This window comes from Anolis carolinensis, chromosome 3 (assembly GCF_035594765.1).
Source record: "Anolis carolinensis isolate JA03-04 chromosome 3, rAnoCar3.1.pri, whole genome shotgun sequence".
In the NCBI taxonomy this organism is placed as follows: Eukaryota; Metazoa; Chordata; class Lepidosauria; order Squamata; family Dactyloidae; genus Anolis; species Anolis carolinensis.
This window is the reverse complement of record NC_085843.1, coordinates 95198444-95219783: the sequence shown is the minus strand read 5'-3', so window position 1 is coordinate 95219783 and position 21340 is coordinate 95198444. Positions and strand designations below refer to the sequence as shown.

Sequence of the window (21340 nt, the reverse complement as noted above, 5' to 3'; positions counted from 1 at the left end):
CTCTACTAGGTCTTATTTTTTGAGGATGTCTTATTTTCGGAGAAACACAGTATTAACCACCAAGACACTACACTTGGAAGGCCATCATACTCAGACAACTAGAGATCGCCTAAGTATAAGTACGTTTTACATGGCCTTTAGCTTTCTCCGCTAAAGAGTGATGATGCCTCAACAAACTATAGGGTGTTTCAAAAAGATGGACCTGATTTGAAATCACTGTATCTCTCAGTTAACCACCCAAGAATGAAATTCTTACCACTTGAAAGGGTGTGGCATACAGTTTCAAGTGATTACTGCTAGACAAGGGCCTTCTTGGTGGTGGCCCCCTGGCTTTGGAATGCCCTCCCCAAGGATATTAGGCTTGCCCCCACATTACAATGTTTTCGCAAGGAGCTAAAGACATGGCTCGCAAGGAGCTAAAGACAATCATTTGGATATGATTAAGACATCTGCTAATCTAAGAATCAAACAATTTAATATTGTCACTAGCACTTTAATGGTTGAATTGGGCCATGGCTGGGAAGCTGTATTATTTGTTTTAGGCAATTTGTCCTGTGTTTTATTGATTTTTAAATTGGATTTTTGTAATATGTAGTTTTTATATTAACTGCTGTTATCATTGTTTAATATGTGATGTAATTTTACCTCTATTTTTGGAGCCTGGTGGTGCAATGGGTTAAACTCTTGTGCTTGCAGGACTGCTGACCGAAAGGTCGGGGATTCAAACCCGGGAAGCGGGTGAGCTCTCGTCTGTCAGCTCCAGCTCCTTGTGCGGGTATGTGAGAGAAGCCTCCCACAAGGGTGGTAAAACATCAAACATCCGGGCGTCTGCTGGGCAACGTCCTTGCAGACGGCCAATTCTCTCACACCGGAAGCGACTTGCAGTTTCTCAAGTTGCTCCTGACACGGGAAAAAAACCTGTGTTATTATGTGTTATGGTGCTGTATATGCTTCTGTAACCTGCCCCGAGTCCTTCTGGGAGATGGTGGCGGGGAATAAATAAAACTATTATTATTATTATTATTATTATTATTATTATTATTATTATTATTATTATTAAGATGCCTCTCCCAGCACACAAACAGCTCCTGGACCCAATTTCTAAGGGGGCAATCCCACAACACAAGGCTTGATAATATATTTTCCAATGGCAACCGTTTGCAACCCCGTGTGCAGTTGAAACATGTTGCCATGACGAAAGTATACTGCTTTGAAATTGGGTCCGTCTTTTTGAAACACTGTACTGCTCCCTTGATGCCACAGCAGTCCAAGTGGTCTCGAGTGCGTGAATTTTACGATGGTACTTGCACTCTTTTAGAAAGGAGAAAGTAAAAAAAAAAAAAGGCAAGGCGCCTGATAAGGGATCGGGCAGGGATGAGCTACCTGAGGGGACACGGGCACGACAACAAAGGAGGGGGCGAAGAGCGGCACCTACCTCTCAGCATCGCCGGAGACGCTGGCCGTGAGGAGAGGGGCCTCTCTGGGAAACATAAAGGCGGGGGAGAGAGGAGGCGGGAGCCTGGCGGAAGGGCGGCCTCTCGGCCCCGGACCCGCTCCTCCCTGCCTCAGCCTCCCTTCCCGCTCCGTTGTTTACCTCCGTCTCTGCCTAGCACAGCCTCCGCCACCGCCGCCATCTTCCCCCAACGGCAAGCATCCCACACTGACCGTCACTTCCGCCGCCACCTGTAGGCAAGGCCGGAGGAGGAGGAGCCTCCATGAACACGACGGGCAGCTCCGAGCGCTGCTGCTGTTGCTGTTGCTGCTGCTTCTGAGGAGAACGCCACCGACGACGGCGCCGCCTCACACAGGCCAGCCGCCCCATTCGCTGGCGCTGCCGTTGCCTCGTAAAAGCCGCTGGCCCGCCTCCCTCGCGCCGCCCAATCTGCGCCCTCTGCAAAGGGCCCCTTCCCGCATCCTGCCCCTATTGGCCGCCGCGCCTGCCGCTCAGCGCGCAAACACTTCCTCCTCGGCCAATCCGCGGCGGGCTTCCCTCAGACACCCATTGTCATCATGTTTCCCGCCCTATTTTTCTTTTTTCTGTTCCTTGTGGGTCATATATTAAATCAGGTGGGGAAAGGCTCCGAAATAGTCCACATTAACAACCTTAGATATGCAGATGATACCACTTCGATGGCTGAAAGCGAGGAGGAGCTGAGGAGCCTTATAAACAAGGTGAAAAAAAGGTGCAAAACCAAGATTATGGCAACTGATTGATAACTGGCAGGTAGAAGGAGAAAATGTGGAGGTAGTGACAGACTTTCTAGGCACGAAAATTACCGCAGACGCAGACTGCAGCCAGAAAATCAGAAGACATTAAATTCTTGGGAGGAGAGCAATGACCAACCTCGATAAAATAGTGAAGAGTAGAGACATCACACTGGCAACAAAGGTCTGCATAGTTGAAGCAATGGTATTCCCCGTAGTAACCTATGGGTGCGAGAGCTGGAACACAAGGAAGACTGAGCGAAGGAAGATAGACACTTTTGAACTCTGGTGCTGGAGGAAAATCCTGAGAGTGCCTTGGCCCACAAGAAGATCCAACCAGTCCATTCTTCAGGAAATAATACCCGACTGTTCACTGGAGGAAAGAACATTAGAGGCCAAGATGAAGTACTTTGGCCACATAATGAGAAAACAGGAAAGCTTAGAGAAGATGATGCTGTGGAAAATGGAAGGAAAAAGGAAGAGGGGCCAACCAAGGGCAAGATAGATGGATGGTATCCTTGAAGTGTCTGGCTTATCTTTGAAGGAGCTGTGGGTGGCAATGGCCGAAGGAGCTCTGGTGTGGGCTGATCCATGAGGTCACGAAGAGTTGGAAGCAACTGAACAAATAAACAACAACAGACCACATGAATGGCTGAGGATGCATCTAGGACTGTGGAATTAATGCCATTTTTAAAAAATCAGCATTATCAAAATGCACTGTGTAAATTCATCTCAAAATATACAAGATAGTGATACATTAACATAAAATTTGTGCAAACATTTCTATGTAAATTAAGCTCTTTCACCTAGATAATGTGTTTTTCCACCTTTCTGGCCTGCATCTAAGTTTTACATTACCTTTTACTTGCCTTGGAAAGAAATGTGAATATCTACTTTTTTTTCTATAGTTTTTGTCTTAGCTGTTAGTTTTTCTATTTCTTGGACTTAACTGAATTTCCGTGTTTCCCCGAAAATAAGACAGCCTTATTTTAATTTTTGCTCCCAAAGATACGCTAGATCTTATTTTCAGGTGATGTCTTATTCTTCCATGAAGAAGAATTCAAATTTATTGTTGAACAGTAGTTGTCATCACAAACCAGCATAACCAGACAAACTGTGAATCCTATTAAGAATTTCTTGTTACTACCATTATTTCCATGTTCAACAATCTATGATACGTACATTTACAGATCCTGCATGCTCTGGTGTTCTGTTTGGGAGGCATGCTTCCAAACAAAATTTTTGCTAGGTCTTATTTTTGGGGGAGGCCTTATATTTAGCAATTCAGCAAAATCTCTACTAGGTCTTATTTTCAGGGGATGTCTTATTTTTCGGGAAACTGGGTGAGTCATATAGCAATTTGCCTCCGTGTTCTCTAAAGTATTCTCTTTTTTCTCTAAGCCATTCCTAAGAGGGATCCCAAGGGATCATCTAGTCCACCCCCCTTTTTACCAAGCAGAAATGCAAAACTGCAACATTATCATGCCATCATGTGACTTAGACTTGTGACTATATGAAATGAGAGATCTCCAAAAGTCCTGCCCAGTTATTGACAACTCGGGACTGTACTGCTTTCTGGGCATGTATACAATACAAAAAGTGACATATATCTATGGGTGACTACTAGTATTAGAGCTTGTTCTGCATTTTAAACCTGACTTGGGCTGTTGTGTGTCGTCATGTTATTGCAATGCTAAAGCAAATCTATAATTGGGTTTTCTTTTTGTTCACACAGAGGTTTGCCATTGTCTTTCTCTGAGGCAGGACCATTAAGAAAGGCTTATTTGGATCTAATCAACTCGGCATGCATATAGTCAAAAACATTATCTTCACCTGCAGTTTGATTTCCAAAATCATGCAGAAGTCCTGAAGTTACTTGAGTTTTACTACACATGTAAATATGTTCAGCATTTAAGCCATCTTTTTGATCCCAAAGAGAGAATTTGTTCATTGATCCTTAGTCACCTTTTTAACCAATTAAGCTAAGGGTACAGTAAAAGCTCACATTTATTTAATTTCCATTATTTGTTTAAACTCCTCCACTCCTCCAAAGAGATCAGAGCAACTTAAATATGGACACAGGCAGTTTAGATAGAGACATTTGCTTAGCACGTCCCCCCCCCCCTCGCGCTTTTCAAATTTTTCTCTAGACCATTCAGTTCTTCATATAGAAAAAATAGTTTTGCATCAGCAGAATGTAATCTCACCTGCTACAGGCACTCTACACTCTCATGCAAAAAGTATAAGGGAGTGTATGGCTCATACAGTAGAGTCTCGCTTATCCAACGTAAACGGGCCGGCAGAAGGTTGGATAAGCGAATATGTTGGATAATAAGGAGAGATTAAGGAAAAGCCTAATAAACATCAAATTAGGTTATGATTTTACAAATTAAGCACCAAAACATCATGTTATACAACAAATTTGACAAAAAAGTAGTTCAATACACAGTAATGTTATGTAGTAATTACTGTATTTACGAATTTAGCACCAAAATATCACAATGTATTCAAAACATTGACTACAAAAACATTGACTATTAAAAGGCAGACTGCGTTGGATAATCCAGAACGTTGGATAAGTGAGACTCTACTGTACTTGGTTGCATACGTAATTATCTATTGCAAGCACATAACCAATATATACCAATATATACACTCAGTATGTGTACTACTAATAATTAGTCTGATCATCAAGAGTCCCTCCTGCATAAACAATTCAGAGCTGAGAACTGGATGAAACTTTTCCAGTTAACACTGCATTTGATTTAGGCCGTCTAGATCCTGCCAGATATCACAAGTCTTTGCCAAGTCTTCTTGCTGATCCAGTGCCAATGGCAATGAGCCTAGAATGTGAGTCCAACCTATAATTCATTCTGCAGTATGGAGCTTACAGAAAGGTGGTACAACTAGATCATACAATACTCCCAGAAAATATAAAAATATATGTCTTGACTATAGGTGAAGCTGGCTAGAACCTTAAAATATTTACTTTTTTCTCATATTGATTACACATTACAACAATTAATGACAAAGGCTTTTTTTCATCGTGTCAGAAGTGACTTGAGAACATACTGCAAGTTGTTTCTGGTGCGAGAAAACTGGCCGTCTACAGAGACGTTGCCCAATTATGTTACCATCCTGTTGGGAGGCTTTTCTCATGTCCCCTCAAGTTAGAGCTGACAGATGGGAGCTCACCCTGTCTCGCGGATTCAAACCAGTAATGTTCAGGTCAGCAATCCAACCTTCAGGTCAACCATCCAGCCTGCACAAGGGTTTAACCCATTGTGCCACCGCAGCTCTGACAACGTCTCTTACTGAGAAAGGACACTTAGGAAGCAGAAAGGTTTGCAGATGCTCAGAGGCACTCCCTTCACTGTCTTTTATTGAGAAAGGGCACTTACGAAGCAGGAAGGCATTCTGTTGATTCTCAGAGGCACTCCCTCCACTGTCTCAAAGAAAGGCTGAAATGTATTTTAACCAAAGCAGATCACGATTCAGGCTGAAGGGTGCATAGACCTAGTTACATAGTTCCTTATTCTAGGCATACATCCAATATTATGTATGTTTACTATTAATGACAGGATAACCATAACACGAGTTTGAAAAGAGTCCCACCTGTGCAAACAAGAGTTCAGCAAAGGAATAACAATATTCTCAAAAGCAGGCTAGTCAACAAAATGTGATTGCCTAGAACCGTGAACAAAATTCAGACCTCTGACTCATCTTTAAAATATGGAGCATGGCTATAAATGCCAGCCAGCCCAATGCTTTGAGTGCAATCCCTCTGACCGGGTTGCTACAGGTTTTCTGGGTTGTATGGCCATGTTCCAGAAATATACTTTCCTGACATTTCGCCCACATTTATGGCAGGCATCCTCAGAGGTAGTGAGGTCTGTTGGAAACTAAGTCAATGACGTTTATATATCTGTGGAAGGTTCAGGGTGGGAGTTCCAGACATGAAACTATCAGGGCCATCTAACACCTCCCAACAATGGATTTCCCCCAAGTAGCAATCAGCCAGGCTTTGATGCTGCAAGGCTTTTCAATGCTAATCAAGGGGATTAATTGCAACATTCACACTTGCCTCAAACAGACAAGAGTTCTTTCTCCCACACGACCTTCCACAGATATATAAACTCCACTTGCCTAGTTTCCAACAGACCTCACAAGCTCTGAGGATGCTTGCCATAGAAGAAGGCGAAAGTCAGGAGAGACTGCTTCTGGAACATGGCCATACAGCCCGGAAAACTGACAGCCATCCAGTGATTCTGGCCATGAAAGCTTGCGACAACACAATCTCTGACTGCTGTGAAAACATAATGCTCTTCCCTGCAGAAATTGAGATGCTATAAGAGGCGGGGCTTCTGAGGGCACCGCCCACATCGAATAATACGTTCTATGATATCACAGCTCGCGAGGCACGCCTCTTCCCCAGGTCACGCCCCCTCCCCCTGTGATCATTGCTCCTCCTCACACACGCCAGTCACGCCTTTCTTCACAAGTGCCGGTTGCATCAGCCAAGCCCGGGGGCCTCGCGGAGTTGTCTAGCTCACTGCCTGATCCAAAACTGAACTCTCCCAAGCCGCTCTCCAGACCCGGAAAGCGCCCACGCGTAAATTCCCCTTCCTAGGGGACCCTCTGACATCTTCTGGGACTAGGAGCCGGTGTTGGCGGTTCCGCTGGGACCTGCTTGGCAGAGGGGTCAGGCAGGCTCTCCGGGCTCCTAACTTCCTTTTCAACCAAGATGGCGGGGGACGAGGCGGGAGTGACTCTGGGGCAGCCGCACCTTTCCCGGCAGGATCTGAGTAGCTTGGTGAGGAGGCGATCCTGAGGCGGATCCTGTGGGCCGAAGGGGAAGGGAGGGCAGGCTGAAGACCTCGCGCTCCTGAGGAGGCCTAGTCTCTGTGGAATGGGCTCCAGGGCGCGAAAGAGGGGCGGCTTGGGTCGCCTTCGGAGGGAAAGGGGGAAGGGGAGGCTCTTGGTAGGCCGAGGCAGCCGTGTCAGGACAAGGCCGGGAAATGCCCGCTTCATTCCTGCCCACCTCTCTCAGTCAGTTTTATATTACTTTGGGTTCATCCACACCGCAGAATTAATGTAGTGTGATACCACTTTAACTGCAATGCCTCAGTGCTACGGGATTCTGGAATTTGCAGTCTATTGAGGCACCAGCACTCTTTCGTACTGAAGACTAAAGACCTTGTTCAATTACAACTATGATACCATAGCCGTGGGCCCTGGAAATTAAAGTGGTGTCAAACTGCATTAGTTCTACAGTATGTAAGTGTGGATCCTGAACTGAAATTGTGTGCTCCAATGTGTGTGATGTTGCAATGATATAGCTATATACTGAGCTTGCTGTGAGGTTACTGAGGCTGTATGGCCATGTTGCAGAAGCATTCTCTCCTGACCTATAGCAGGCATCCGCAGAGGTTGTGAGGCTTGTTGGAAACTACACAAGTGGGGTTTATATATCTGTGGAAGGTCCAGGGTGGGAGAAAGAACTCTTATCTTGTTGGAGGCAAGTGTGAATGTTGCAATTGATCACTTTGATTAGCATTGAACAGCCTTGCAGCTTCAAAGCTTGGCTTTGTTGGGAGGTGATTAGCTGACCCTGATTGATTCATGTTTGGAATTTCGCTGTTTTATGAGTGATGTTCTTTATTTGCTGCCCCGATTTTAAAGTTTTTTTAACACCACTCATAAAACAGAGAGGGAGGTGTTAAATACGCACTTACACAAGTGAGCTTTACATTTCTTTTTACTGGAAAAAAATAAAAATTGCATCTCATTCCTCAAATAATTGTATTGTAATTTATCTGCTAAAAGAATTCCTTTAAATTTTGAGGAGTCACTGTGCATCTTTTCTCTGCAGGATGTTTCTAAGTTGACACCTCTGTCACCAGAAGTTATCAGCAGACAAGCTACGATAAATATAGGTATGTTACCCCCTAAAAAACCTATTTGCAGTTGGAGTATCCTGATTGTATGCCAGCTGAATTCATGGGTTCATTATGAGCTGAAGTGGTTTTGGAAAGAACTGTGGTATCCTCTCAACATCTGCACAGCTCCAGATGTCCCAATCTTCAGCAAATATGCACCCAATTGTGGGCTTTGATATTTTTCTTAAAATAGCAGATCTGTGCCAAATTATGCTTTTGGGAGTTTTTACGTGTCCAAAAATAGTTTCCTAGGAATGGTGTAATGATGCTGTTTCACAAATTGATCTCCAAAATCATTTGCGGACTAACAGTACAGAATTGTCCACGTTTGTAATTGTGAAGTAAGCCCTTTCAAAATTGATCACACAGCTGTTTTCTGTTTTTCCTCTGACATGTTAAAAAAGAACCTTTCATTTATCATATTTCTGCGAGTATAAAATAGAAAGAAGTATTGTATGGCACACAGAATGTTGTTGAAATGCAGAGTATTGGCTACGGTGGACAGTGATGCTGTAAGCTGCAGTCAAACATCAGAGGGGTTGGAAAACCTCCATGGTTTTCTTGTAAATCATATTAATAGAGCAATTTCATTATGATTAGTGAAAATAGAAATGACTTTGATTGCAATGTATTCAGGATGATTTCAGCTGAACGGGTTTATTCTCTCAGATTCATTGAGAGATCATTTCAGTTTCACTCATTCATTGGAAGAAGTCTTCTGGTGTAATTAATATACCTGGATTATGGGACTGAGGCTGAAAAATAATTGCTTAAAATAGTTGTGGGAATAAAACTGTTTTTAAAGATTTTGAATGAACACATGAAGGTAAGTTTCATCTTATTTTGATTTCTTGATAATATAAGATCTCTGTAAAATTGACAAACCTTTATTTTTAAAATCTAGGTACAATTGGCCATGTGGCTCACGGAAAGTCAACTGTAGTAAAAGCTATTTCTGGAGTTCATACTGTCAGATTCAAAAATGAACTGGAAAGAAATATCACCATCAAGCTGGGCTATGCTAATGCTAAGGTTTGTCACTACCCTACATCTAGCAAACTTACTATAATTATATTTTTATTTAGTCATTATTTTACTTTTACTGTTCTTTTAGTGAACGGTCTATTGCGTTATGGTAAATTGTATCTTTATTGTGGCTTTTCTCTGCAGATATACAAACTTGATGATCCAAGTTGCTCGCGACCAGAATGTTACCGATCCTGCGGGAGCAGTACACCTGATGAATTCCCTACAGATATTCCTGGGACCAAAGGGAATTTCAAACTAGTCAGGTGACGACTAGTTCAGCATGGATGGTCTAGTTTCTGTCCATAATTTACTTTTGTCTGCAGTAGACTATTCATTACTACTGTAGAATAGATTGACATACTTGCTTCTGATTAATTCTGCTCTAATCCTTTTGAAAGTCTTTTGTTAAACAACTTTATGAGGGAGAAAGAACTATTGAACACAGACTTGCCTCTGGGTGAAAATAAGGTTATACAGTTGATACAAATAGTATATAAGGCAGCACATGTACTGGATAGTTTAAACCAGGAGTGTCAAACTTTTTTTTACCTAGGGCCACTTCAGCTTTATGGTTGCCTTCAAAGGGCCATTTGTAATTGTAAAACTGTATAAATGTAACTATGTTAACCTAGAATCATAGAATAGTAGAGTTGGAAGAGACCTCATGGGCCATCCAGTCCAACCCCCCGCTAAGAAGCAGGAAATCGCATTCAAAGCACCCCCGACAGATGGCCATCCAGCCTCTTCTTAAAAGCCTCCAAAGAAGGAGCCTCCACCACAGCCCGGGGGAGGGAGTTCCACTGTCGAACAGCTCTCACAGTGAGGAAGTTCTTCCTGATGTTCAGGTGGAATCTCCTTTCCTGTAGTTTGAAGCCATTGTTCCGTGTCCTAGTCTGCAGGGCAACAGAAAACAAGCTTTCTCCCTCCTCCCTATGACTTCCCCTCACATATTTGTACATGGCTATCATGTCTCCTTTCAGCCTTCTCTTCTGCAGGCTAAACATGCCCAGTTCTTTAAGCCGCTCCTCCTAGGGCTTGTTCTCCAGACCTTTGATCATTTTAGTTGCCCTCCTCTGGACGCTTTCCAGCTTGTCAACATCTCCCTTCAACTGCGGTGCCCAAAATTGGACATAGTATTCCAGGTGTGGCCTGATCAAAGTCTGACATTGAAAGCCTTGCGGGCCATACAAAATGACAAGGCGGGCTGGATTTGGGCCACGGACCTTGCATTTCACACATGGGGTTGTACATTAAGTCTGTTTAAATTCTGCATTTTTGGGAAATGATGAGATGAAAAGAGTGATTGTAAAAGCACATTTTTCTGTATATTTGCTTTAATGTATGGTTGCTTCTAATTAGTAAAACTGGGCTTGCCACTTTGCTTGTGACTGCAACTTACATTTCTTCTGCTGCTCTGCATTTCAGGCATGTCTCCTTTGTGGATTGTCCTGGCCACGATATCTTGATGGCTACTATGTTGAACGGAGCAGCGGTCATGGACGCAGCTCTGCTGTTAATAGGTACTTATTAACATGTCAAACTGATACCTGGTATAACACTGTGGCGTTAAGAGCTGGCCAGCATTTTTACAGTTCATGAATCTTGTTATGTAAGGAAATAAAAGGTGCGTTATACTGACTTCAGCTGGAATAACTAATATTTTAGTAGATGTTGATCTATGAGTTATAATTATATAAACGTAACTGAAAAGGAATGTAAGTTGTGTGTGTACAATTGCTTAGTCACTAAACGCAAAGCCACTATTATGTTTTTGTTACGGATTTGCTGTCGCATTCTGGCAGACCTGAAATAGGTGAAATAAACCCTAATTTACAATGTATGTAGTGATTGTGTAATGTCTTCTTAAGAAAAGGGGCAGATCCAGATTAGGATGGCAATGCTTTTATCCTTTGCCTCCTGTCGTTTTAATATGGATTGTGGCTGTATTGTGCAAGCTGTATTTATTAGGAAGATTATGAGTAGGTCATAATGGCAGCCTTTCTTCCAGTAAAAATAGGGGAATTTGGGCAGATGGGGGCAGAATTCCAGATTGACACTGCAGCAGGAGTTAAAAGATTACCGCTCTTTCTTCTCTGTCTTGGTCCTACCCCATATTATCTTCTCTACTATTTGCGCTGCTGTTTCCTTAAAACAAGCCATTCATGTATAGCTAAAATCCTGCACCTAGAGCACCATGTTTATTTTAATTCTTGATATTTGAAACGATATTAGCCTGTATTTTTTTGTTAGTGAAAAGTTTTAGAATTTAATTTTGCCTCTCTTCTTGGATTGTAAGCATTTTGTCAAAAGCTTTATCCTTGTACCATACATATCTGCATTTAACCATGTCAGAGAGGGAGAGAAACCATGCCTTATGTAAGCTTTTAAAAATAAATCCAGATGTAGGTTTGTGCCTCTATTGCATTTCCAGTAAAGATTACTTTTCACGATAATGCCACTTTCTGTTGGTGCTGTATTTGCTTCTGTTTAAAAATTAACAGCCCAGTTTGTAATAAAAAGCAATTTAAATCCATTCTGGAAGTCTCAAAATAATTCTTCTCTTTCTAATGCACATAATTATAAAATAGGTTTAGATGTTTTGTATTAACTTCATCGGTAAACAGTGACCACTTCTTAGTAATTAAATGGTAAAGTGCAGCACTGAGTGGTTGGAATATTCTTGTTTAGAAATAACAGAGATTCAAAGTGGCGACCATTCTGCTTCTTGGTGTTTATTAAGGAAATTGGATCAGACTTCTGCATTTTGCTGTATTTAATTACTTGCATTTCTGTCTTCCAGCTGGCAATGAGTCATGTCCTCAGCCACAGACCTCAGAACACTTAGCTGCTATAGAAATTATGAAACTGAAACACATTCTAATTCTACAGAACAAGATTGATTTGGTAAAAGAGAGCCAAGCCAAAGAGCAGTATGAGCAAATTCTAGCATTTGTGCAAGGTGAGTTTGCAGACAAAATCAGTCTTAATAAAAATCCTGAGTTAAACAACTGAATTTCAAAACATGGTTTGGTGTGTTATTTTTATAGGATATATGTGATGATTTATTATTCATTTCAGAATTTTCAAGAGCACTGTAATAACCTTCTGAGGGCTAACATTTAATAGAGGGACTTAAGCCTTGAGCTCTGAAGTTCAAGGAATACTTTCCTAATGCTAAGTAAGGGTTAGCAAATACTTAATATCAATGTGCTTGGCATTAAGCAGTACAGCTTTTCTTGAGTGACTTGGCTCCCCATTGGCTTTGTACAGATATGCAGTCAGGTGATCTTTAGCAGCACTCCCTTGCAGGTCAGCTGCACAACTCTTATCAGGGATACCAGCTGGGAAGCTTTGATTACACTATGTAACAACATTTGGAAAAAAAATCTGTTCCTGGTTTGAAAGTGTTATTCCTGTTTAATTTTCAGTACTTACTTTGCAAGTAATTGTTATACTCCAGAAACTTTGTTTTTGTGGCTGTCACAAACTGTTGAATTGGTTGAGACTCTGAGATACCATTAAAAAACTAGCAAAATGTGCTGTCCCACAAGGTTTTTGCCATTTAATACACTTTCCCCCCATGTTTTATGATAGAACCAATTAGGAAATGACTTTTATGACCCAGGAACAAAATAGTGTTACATAGGGTTATAGCTGTGGTTTCCATGTTGCATATGGCAATAGTGTTGGTAGAAGCACTATTTGCTGTGCTATTCGTATTTACAGCCGTTAAGTCTTTTATGTTGGAGTGAAATATATACTTCATAGCCATAGGCTCTTGTGTTGTATGGTTACTTTAGAAACTCTTCATATTATAATTTCTTATAATCCAACCTTTCCTATCAAGTGTTTGATGAATACTTAATTGTTGAGTCCCAGTAAAATTTGTTTAACACTTGTGCAGGTTTGATTTTCTTATCAATTTTAGTTCCATGTTGTAATAAAAAAGTATGGAAAAGTCAGAGGGGGTGAATACTTCTGCAACACAGTGAATATGGCATAGGTATTGGATAGCTAGGAGCCTTGCAACTGGTATGCAGTTGGTTCAGTAATTTCCTTGGTGCTTAGATGACGTTTCCTGACATAATCTTTTTGTCTCCTTTAATCCTGTTATATCCTTATTTGTTCTAGTCTATCCATGTCTACTACTTGCACTATGCTCCCATCACCACAAGATAGCAGACCTTCAAATGCTTTCATACCACTATGGTATCTCTCCATTTGTGACTTTATAGATTTGCAACCCTTTGTCTCAGATAGATGACTATCTTTTTTTTCCTTTGTCATGCATTCCTTGTACCACCCCACAGCAATCTCACAACAGTAACTTTTTGGTGAGTTGCAAGTTGATGAAAATTGTATCAAGTCATGATTCCATTTACAAGTATCAGACTTAGATTCATAACTGTTCAGGGATTATATTTCAAGTTAAAAGGAGAAAAAAACAGGTCTCCTCATTGTTTATCTCCTTGTGAAACAGGAAGACTAATTAACCATGAAGATGTTTAAAGATTAACTGAATTAATCAGGAGTCAGGATTTGGTATGAACTGCTTGTTTATTTGTTTGAACTGAGGAAGTTTAATGCTCCAGTTTTCTCCATTGCAGATTTGGCCTGTCTGTGATCTTAAATATTTATCAATATAGTTATAAATTTCATTGATTTCTTTGGGGTCTATATCCAAGTAATATTATTAAGGATCAGAACTTTATGGTCTCGGCCTACACCTGGGCATAACTTAGTTTGGATTCCACTGCTCAATTTTACATGGCATAGCCATGAAATAACATGTGTTTGAAGGACTTGTAATTTTTTATCTCCCCCCCCCCCCCCCCCTTTATAATGGTCTCACCAAGCAAATATTTCTCGGTGATCCAGAAAGATATATAGCTGGTATAATTTATTCACTTTTCTTAGTGGGTTTTTCAAAATCATTTCTTCTTGAACCAGCATCTTAGCCATGCTTTTTCAGACATTTGCTTCCAATGATTGGCACTAATGTATTGCAGTTCATGATTATTTCATTGTGAGCCATTTTTTTGTTCCTAACAGCCATTGTCCTTTTACAGACTCAAATCTGTAAGGACTATTAAATAATGAAGATGGAAAGAAAGAGAGAGAGAGAGAAAGAAAGAAAGAAAGGGAGAGAAAGAAAGAAAGAAAGGAAGGAAGAAAGGGGGGGGGAGAGAGAGAGAGAAGAAAAGAAAAGAAAGAACTTGCTTTTCTTTCTGTTCTGGAGAGTGAGAAGGGAATATGCCTCCAACAGTTGGGCATTGTTTATAGAGAAAATAGGAACAATTGATGCAATGCAGCTTCCTCCTATCATGGATTCTTTCAAGGTATTATAATCTGTAATTTTCTGCCCAAACAGGTACAGTTGCAGAAGGAGCTCCAATTATTCCAATCTCAGCACAGCTGAAATACAATATTGAAGTCGTTTGTGAATATATAGTAAAGAAAATCCCAGTGCCCTTAAGAGATTTCACATCAGAGCCAAGGCTTATAGGTATGTAGGCCTAAAACTACATCACTTTCTATTGATACAGACTAAAAGTTATATGCTTAGCTTAGAGTTGCGTAAATACATTGACTCAGTAACTGTTACACTGAACAACACACATTTTAGTGCCTCAAATGTTAACCCTGATTCTGGTACATATGACCTGTTGATTTTAAAAAATGGCACTAGTTTTCCTTTATTAGCTCTCGTTTTTGAGATACAGAACATATGCCATTTACCAGTCATTATCTACTTGCCCATAAGGAATCATGACAATCATATCTAAGAAACTAGAGCTAATGTGGTCTATCCAGTGGTCTATCCCCAGGAAAAGGCCTAAAAATCAAGACGACAATAATTTTTTCCAGGTTGTGTTGTGTTATTGTTGCAGTATTAAATATTTTCACATAGTAAATATTTTCATTTAAATTCAGCTGATTTTGAAGGTGCACACATCATACTTAATAGCATATTTACTTTAAATTCTACCTGTTTCACTGGAGTTATTCTGGGTGAGATTTACAGAAGAGTAGAAGAAGAGTTCTGATATCTCTAGAGGCTATTACTTCTCAATCACCAAACCTGTAAACTACTTATGATAGTTATATTCTACCGGTGACAGTCACATTTCTGAGCATTGGATGTTAGGTCAAAAAAAAGTTGGTCAGGCATTTCTTGCAGTAATCTTCAACACAGGATATATGTGATCTCTGTGTGTATCTGATCACGCATGTCCTTCTCAGTTATTAGATCTTTTGATGTCAACAAACCTGGGTGTGAAGTTGATGACCTAAAGGGAGGTGTAGCTGGTGGTAGCATTCTGAAAGGTGTATTAAAGGTAATGTCTTTCTTTTCATTACTATTTCTCAGGACCTTAGTGACAAAGTAAGGAAAACCACAGAGTTTGTGGTTGGCACCATCCTTGGAGGGAGGTAAACATAGTTTTCCCTGTGCCTTTGATGTGATCACTTGGCCTTTTCATTAAAGCAGTGTCCTTTGGACCTTTTTCGTCTTTTCATGCCACTCTGTACTGCTGACTTGTCAGGTTCCTGGCTTAAGATTTAATTGTCTTTATACAGTATTTTTTAATTTTTAAGTAGAGCTGAGAGGAAAACTGAAAACGTGAGAAACAACTGAGTGCAAAGTGCAGAGTTAAAACTTATAAAACATGTCTTAGTTGTGTGCTGTAAATAGTAATATCGCTAATTTACTCTTAATGCTACTAGGCAGTGTCACGTTGTATAATAAACCACTTTTTTGACCCTTTTTCTAGGTAGGCCAAGAGCTTGAGGTGAGACCTGGCATTGTCTCAAAGGACAGTGAAGGAAAGCTTATGTGCAAGCCCATCTTCTCTAAAATTGTATCACTTTTTGCAGAAAACAATGACCTGCAATATGCTGTACCAGGAGGCCTTATTGGTATGTGTGTTTTTAATTTATTTCTGTCAAGAGTCAGACGCCAGTTAACATACAAAACAAAGTTTATTCCGAAGATAAGCCAAAAAATAACATAAACACAGGAAATATCCTTGAAACACTTCACTTTTCAGTGTTTCGAGAGTAGATTGGACAATAATAACTCAAAAACGAGCCACGCTAATTTCCCATGCTGGCATTCAATAAAAAACTAAATAACGCTTCAGTTCAGCTTTGGGAAACAAATAGAGTTAATTGCTGGAAAATAAACAAACTAGAAAAGCAGTAAATCTGCTTCCACAGTGCAGATAAGCCGAGAGCCTCAAAGGGATGATTAATAGCCGTCGTCAGAAGAATCCAAGGTCAGATCGGGAGGCAGCAGAAATTCCGAAAGACAAACCAATAGTCAGAAGCCGGGAGTAGCAGTCAGTCAGAGGGCGTAGACAGAAGCCAGGTCAAATTCAATCCAAAGTCTGAAGAGGGTGCAGTCATCCAAAACAGGTCCACGATAAGACACAGCGAGAGCCAAGCTAGATGATATCAGCAAATTCAAATCATAGTCCAAGTTCAGTCTTCATGGAAACACAGAGATCCCAATGGCGCCTCAACAACGCCTTGCCACACGCAAAGTGCAGTGGCCAAACATTCCCATTTTATTCCCCTTCCTCCTGGGTGACCAAACACTCACACCCAAACACCAGGTGTCCCAAATCTACTCAGAGTCTGAACTCCACACAGCTAGAGCTCGTGGATCTGGAGTACCTAGCAATTCGTCGGAGTCCCAATCATCCTGCCCACACTTAGCCCCATGAACACTTAAAGAACCATCCTCCCTTCTCCAAGCATCCCAATTGGGATCAGCTCCTGCAGAAACCCCAGGTTCAGAAGTATCCATAAGCCCCAAATCCCCAGACATCTCCGGTGGCTGTGCCCATTCAGTGCCCGCTTCCCCAGCCACCACCTGTTCCTCAGCATCCATCTCCCCATCTGAATCTTCCTCAGAAGATCCCTCATATAGCTCTCTAAGTCGCTTCCTGCGCAACTCCTCCAGTGAACCCTCATCACGAGGGTTTTTTCTTCCTCTTCGAATTCCATCACCATCAACCATAATCCCCGAAGGCGCAGTCACAACACTTTCTTTATTACGAGTTCTAGAAGGCTGCAGAAATAAGTGCATATCTGTGAACAGTTTCTTTTCGAGTCCCAAAAATGTGGGTAGAACATTTTACAAATCATGCAATAGCCAGTGAAGGTTGACAGTGTATTAAATAGACCACCAAATCTTTTCTGCTTTAGAGTAAATACACTTTCATGTACAGTAACATGGCCAAAATTTGGATTTACAAAGAACATCTGGCAGAAGAGGAAGGTGATGGTTGCTTCAGCACATTCACTGATGGCTTTATCTCTTAGCTGCAGGGGGGGAAACTACCACTTCAACGTGTTTGCATTGTAGATTATTTGAGCAGGCTGGTTTCCTGTTAGTCATGCTGTTTTGATGCCAGCTGTGTCCCCTTTGCTGTTTTTCTCTTGAGAAATTAGGTGCTTTCAGTGTAACCATTTGGTGGCCCTGAAATCATTAGAAATTCAGCAGTTTAAGCCATATACAGTAGTCTCACTTATCCAACACCCACTTACCCAACATTCTGCTGGTCCGTTTATGTTGGATAAGTGAGACTACTGTATATAGTATTGAATCATTACAGAACAATGCAAATAAGGTTAAGTAAGAAAGTGATTCAAAGAACATGAGAAAGAAGAGCAGTTATAGGTGTGGTTTAATCAGCTTTCAAAATGTGAGATAATCTGTCAGTTGCACAATTTTCATCAAACATAACATAATGTCTCTGTTCTTCAGGCATTTGCTGCTGTCTTCCCTGCAGCTGCCTAAATTAATCTGGCGCATAAAAATGAGTGCCATATTTGAAATATGCTCAGATTTATTTTGTTTCTAGGTGTTGGTACCAAGATTGATCCAACGTTGTGCAGAGCTGATCGAATGGTCGGACAAGTACTTGGTGCAGTTGGAGCTCTACCAGAGATATTTACAGAACTTGAGATTTCCTACTTCTTGCTGAGGCGACTGCTAGGTGTTCGCACTGAGGGAGACAAGAAAGCTGCAAAGGCTAGTGAGACATCCTCCATTTGGAAATGAGGATGGGGGGGAGTGCTCCTCACCTTTGATGTGTGATTTATAATTTAATTGTAAGAATTTCAGCTGACTTGGATATCTTTTGCTCTGTCAGGTGCAAAAGCTATCCAAAAATGAAGTCCTTATGGTAAACATAGGATCACTCTCAACTGGCGGACGGGTCAGCGCAGTGAAGGCTGATCTGGGGAAGATTATGCTAACGAATCCCGTGTGCACTGAAGTTGGAGAAAAAATCGCCCTTAGCCGAAGAGTTGAGAAACACTGGCGGTAAGTTAATTTGAAATAATATACCAAAATGGCATTTCTTGAACATTTGACCATTACAGTGCTTCTTGTGTAATTTGATGTGGTACATAGTTTTTTCTGCAGTGTGCCAGAAACTATGTTATATTTGTCTCCATGGAATATTCATTTGGTTTATAGGTCTTAGAACTAAATAATCCGTTTTCATTCTTTTCTGTGGTGTAGCCCATGAACTACAGCTGATTTCCTTCTTTCCAGCAATAGCCTGGGGGCCAGCACTAATCCACAAGACCACCACTTTCAGCAGTACTGCTTTAGATTCTTTCCAACTCAATCCTCTGTGCTATAGCACAAATAGCAGAAATATGTAATAACTGAAGGATTTAGAGTAGTGTCAAATCTGGAAGGTATTTAAAGATGGTATTTATCTACAGATGGAACTATGATAGTAACCAAAACAGGGTTAAATATGACATCCCCCTAGTCTGCACAAAGGTGGAGGAGCTCAATGACAGCTCCTCCTTTCAGGAGGAAAAGATCAGCTTTTTTGAGACAAAAATCATGCAGCCTGCATTTTAAAGAGGGAGGGGGGGGGATAATCTGTAAAAAAACAAAAGAAAAAACCTACCCCAGGTTCACATGTAGCCAACATGCTTCACTTTGCTTGCCCATTTACAAGCTAAAAATTTTTACAATACTTACCACTATCAACAATATTGGTGTACAGTAAATACAGTCACCCCTAGCTAGCTGTAATGCAAACGTTTTAGCAACTTGCTATTCTGCTGTGTCTTTTGATTATAGTGCTTTCTAAATCCAGCTTTAAATAACTCTGGACTATTTGCTTATTCCCCAGTTTAATTGGTTGGGGGCAGATCAGAAGAGGAGTGACAATCAAGCCAACAGTGGACGATGACTGAAAAGCAGAAATGAGTGCTTCACTTCATAAAGGATGATTATCTTTCCATATACTTGGGGTGCATTTCATGGTGTGGATGCTGTTGCACAGCTAATATCCACATTATACAGCAAGTCAACCTCCTTAGTAAAGTTCTAGTTTATATCTGCAATAAAGAACTAAACAAATTGGAAAAGATGGATTCAATTATCTACAGTTTTTGCAAACTTAAAGTAATCTCATGTTTAATTTATGTTACTTTGAGACTATTTGGAGCTGGTTTATCTAACTTTAAGCAGTGTGATTCAATACCCCATAATCTGTTTTGAAATAAAAATGGCTTATTTTTTCATTTAATTCTAAGAAGTCCTTGAGTGACAAAAGGTTGTAGAGATCTGATAGATTGTTAGTGAAAAGAAAATAAACTCTCCTTGGAAGATGAGTCCCCTTGTTGCCCAATACCTTATTTTGTTTGGCTTTCAACCTTCTAGCAAACATTTTCTAAGTGCAACCTGCTGCATTATTTTTAGATGGCTAAGAGTCACTCATTTCACTTATGCTGCAATAAATGTTTGGAAAACACTCCTTTTATAATGAAACTCCAGATGTTCACACTGTGGGTGTGTTTAGACATTATGGTAATTCAGGTTTCTTAAATATCACATATATGGCCTGTTTTTAAGTGTTTTTTCAGTGTTCAGAATGATCTGAAATTACTGGCGTTAAGAATTTAAAATAGCTACAGTAGAGTCTCACTTATCCAAGCTAAACGGGCCGGCAGTAGCTTGGATAAGTGAATATGTTGGATAATGAGGGATTAAGAAAAAGCCTATTAAACATCAAATTAGGTTATGATTTTACAAATTAAGCACCAAAACTTCATGCTATATACAACAAATTTGACAGAAAAAGTAGTTCAATACACATTAATGTTAGGATGTAATTACTGTATTTATGAATTTATCACTAAAATATCACGATGAATTGAAAACATGGACTACAAAAATAGCTTGGATAATCCAGAGGCTTGGATTAGTGAGACTCTACTTCTTCTTACATGCTGTCTGTGAAATGCGCACATATGGTTTACCCCAATGCGCCTGCACAGATTTCGGAACCTTCTAGAAGCTTTAGATGAAACTTTTTTGGCGGAGGCCCCGCCCAATCTCACTATAGTATAAATACGCCTCAGTTCGTTTTTCCGCGCGACAGCAGTTAGTAGGACCTTCCTAGCTTTCTCCTCTCCATTTTTAACGGTTTTTTTACTTCGGCTTGCCCACGACTACATCTCCGTCTTCTCCCGACCACTTACCTTGACCTTGCATCGACTACTCTTCCGCTACAACCCTAAATGGCTCCGACGTCTCAGGCAGGCTATGTCTACCTTATATTTTAAAAATTGTGCGGCCTGCGGCGCAAAACTGCCCGACTCCGATGGACACAATAAGTGTCTTATATGCCTGGGGGAGGGCCATGTGCCTCAGACGTGCCAAATTTGCCAAAATTTTACCCCCCAAGCACGCCGCAACAGGGAAGCCCGCCTTAAGGCCGCTCTATATGAACAGGCTCTGGCGCCAGAAGCGGCGCGCGCTTCCAAACGGCCATGCCCTGAAACACTCTCCCGCCCTTCCTCTGCAGAAGAGCAAGATCCCCCTCCCCCCGCTGAGGAGGGATTGGCAGGCCCACTCGAGCCGCCGACCGAGGCGCCGAGGAAAAAAGCCAAGGCCGCCAAACCACAGAAAGGGCTAAAACCCAAGGATGGCTTCAAAAAATATAAAAAAGGGAGGCAACTCATTGGCGAGAAGCCCCTGAGTCCCCCACCACAAGCCTCACCTGAACGCGATTCTTCTCGGGACCGAGATTCCCCGATTCCGCCTTCCATAGAGGAAGCTCCGCCCCATCTATCCCCTGTGGAGCCCTCCCAGACCCCGGGGGCAGCGGCGACGAGCGTGAGCGTGC

At 41.3% G+C, this 21340-nt stretch overlaps 2 protein-coding genes across 7 annotated transcripts in view; one reads left to right on the top strand and one right to left on the bottom strand.

The window, feature by feature from the left end:
• Positions 1-1865, bottom strand: part of klhl15 (kelch like family member 15) — a 34305-nt gene extending 32440 nt beyond the window's left edge. For 4 of the 6 annotated variants that reach the window (XM_008107322.3, XM_008107324.3, XM_008107323.3 and 1 more), the window contains exon 1: positions 1436-1865. The gene's annotated coding sequence lies outside the window, so the exon portion shown is untranslated. The remainder of the gene's footprint in view (positions 1-1435) is intronic. The other 2 variants (XM_008107325.3, XM_008107326.3) reach the window with 2 other exon arrangements.
• Positions 1866-6865: 5000 nt separating this feature from the next.
• eif2s3 (eukaryotic translation initiation factor 2 subunit gamma) lies at positions 6866-19823 on the top strand. Its single transcript, XM_003218845.4, has 12 exons — positions 6866-7018; positions 8078-8141; positions 9049-9176; positions 9315-9436; positions 10599-10693; positions 11974-12132; positions 14545-14679; positions 15417-15511; positions 15947-16091; positions 18044-18213; positions 18335-18507; positions 19340-19823. The coding sequence occupies exons 1-12, from the start codon at positions 6950-6952 to the stop codon at positions 19401-19403; spliced, it is 1419 nt and encodes a 472-aa protein (XP_003218893.1). The 5' UTR covers positions 6866-6949; the 3' UTR covers positions 19404-19823.
• The last annotated feature ends 1517 nt before the right edge of the window (positions 19824-21340 follow it).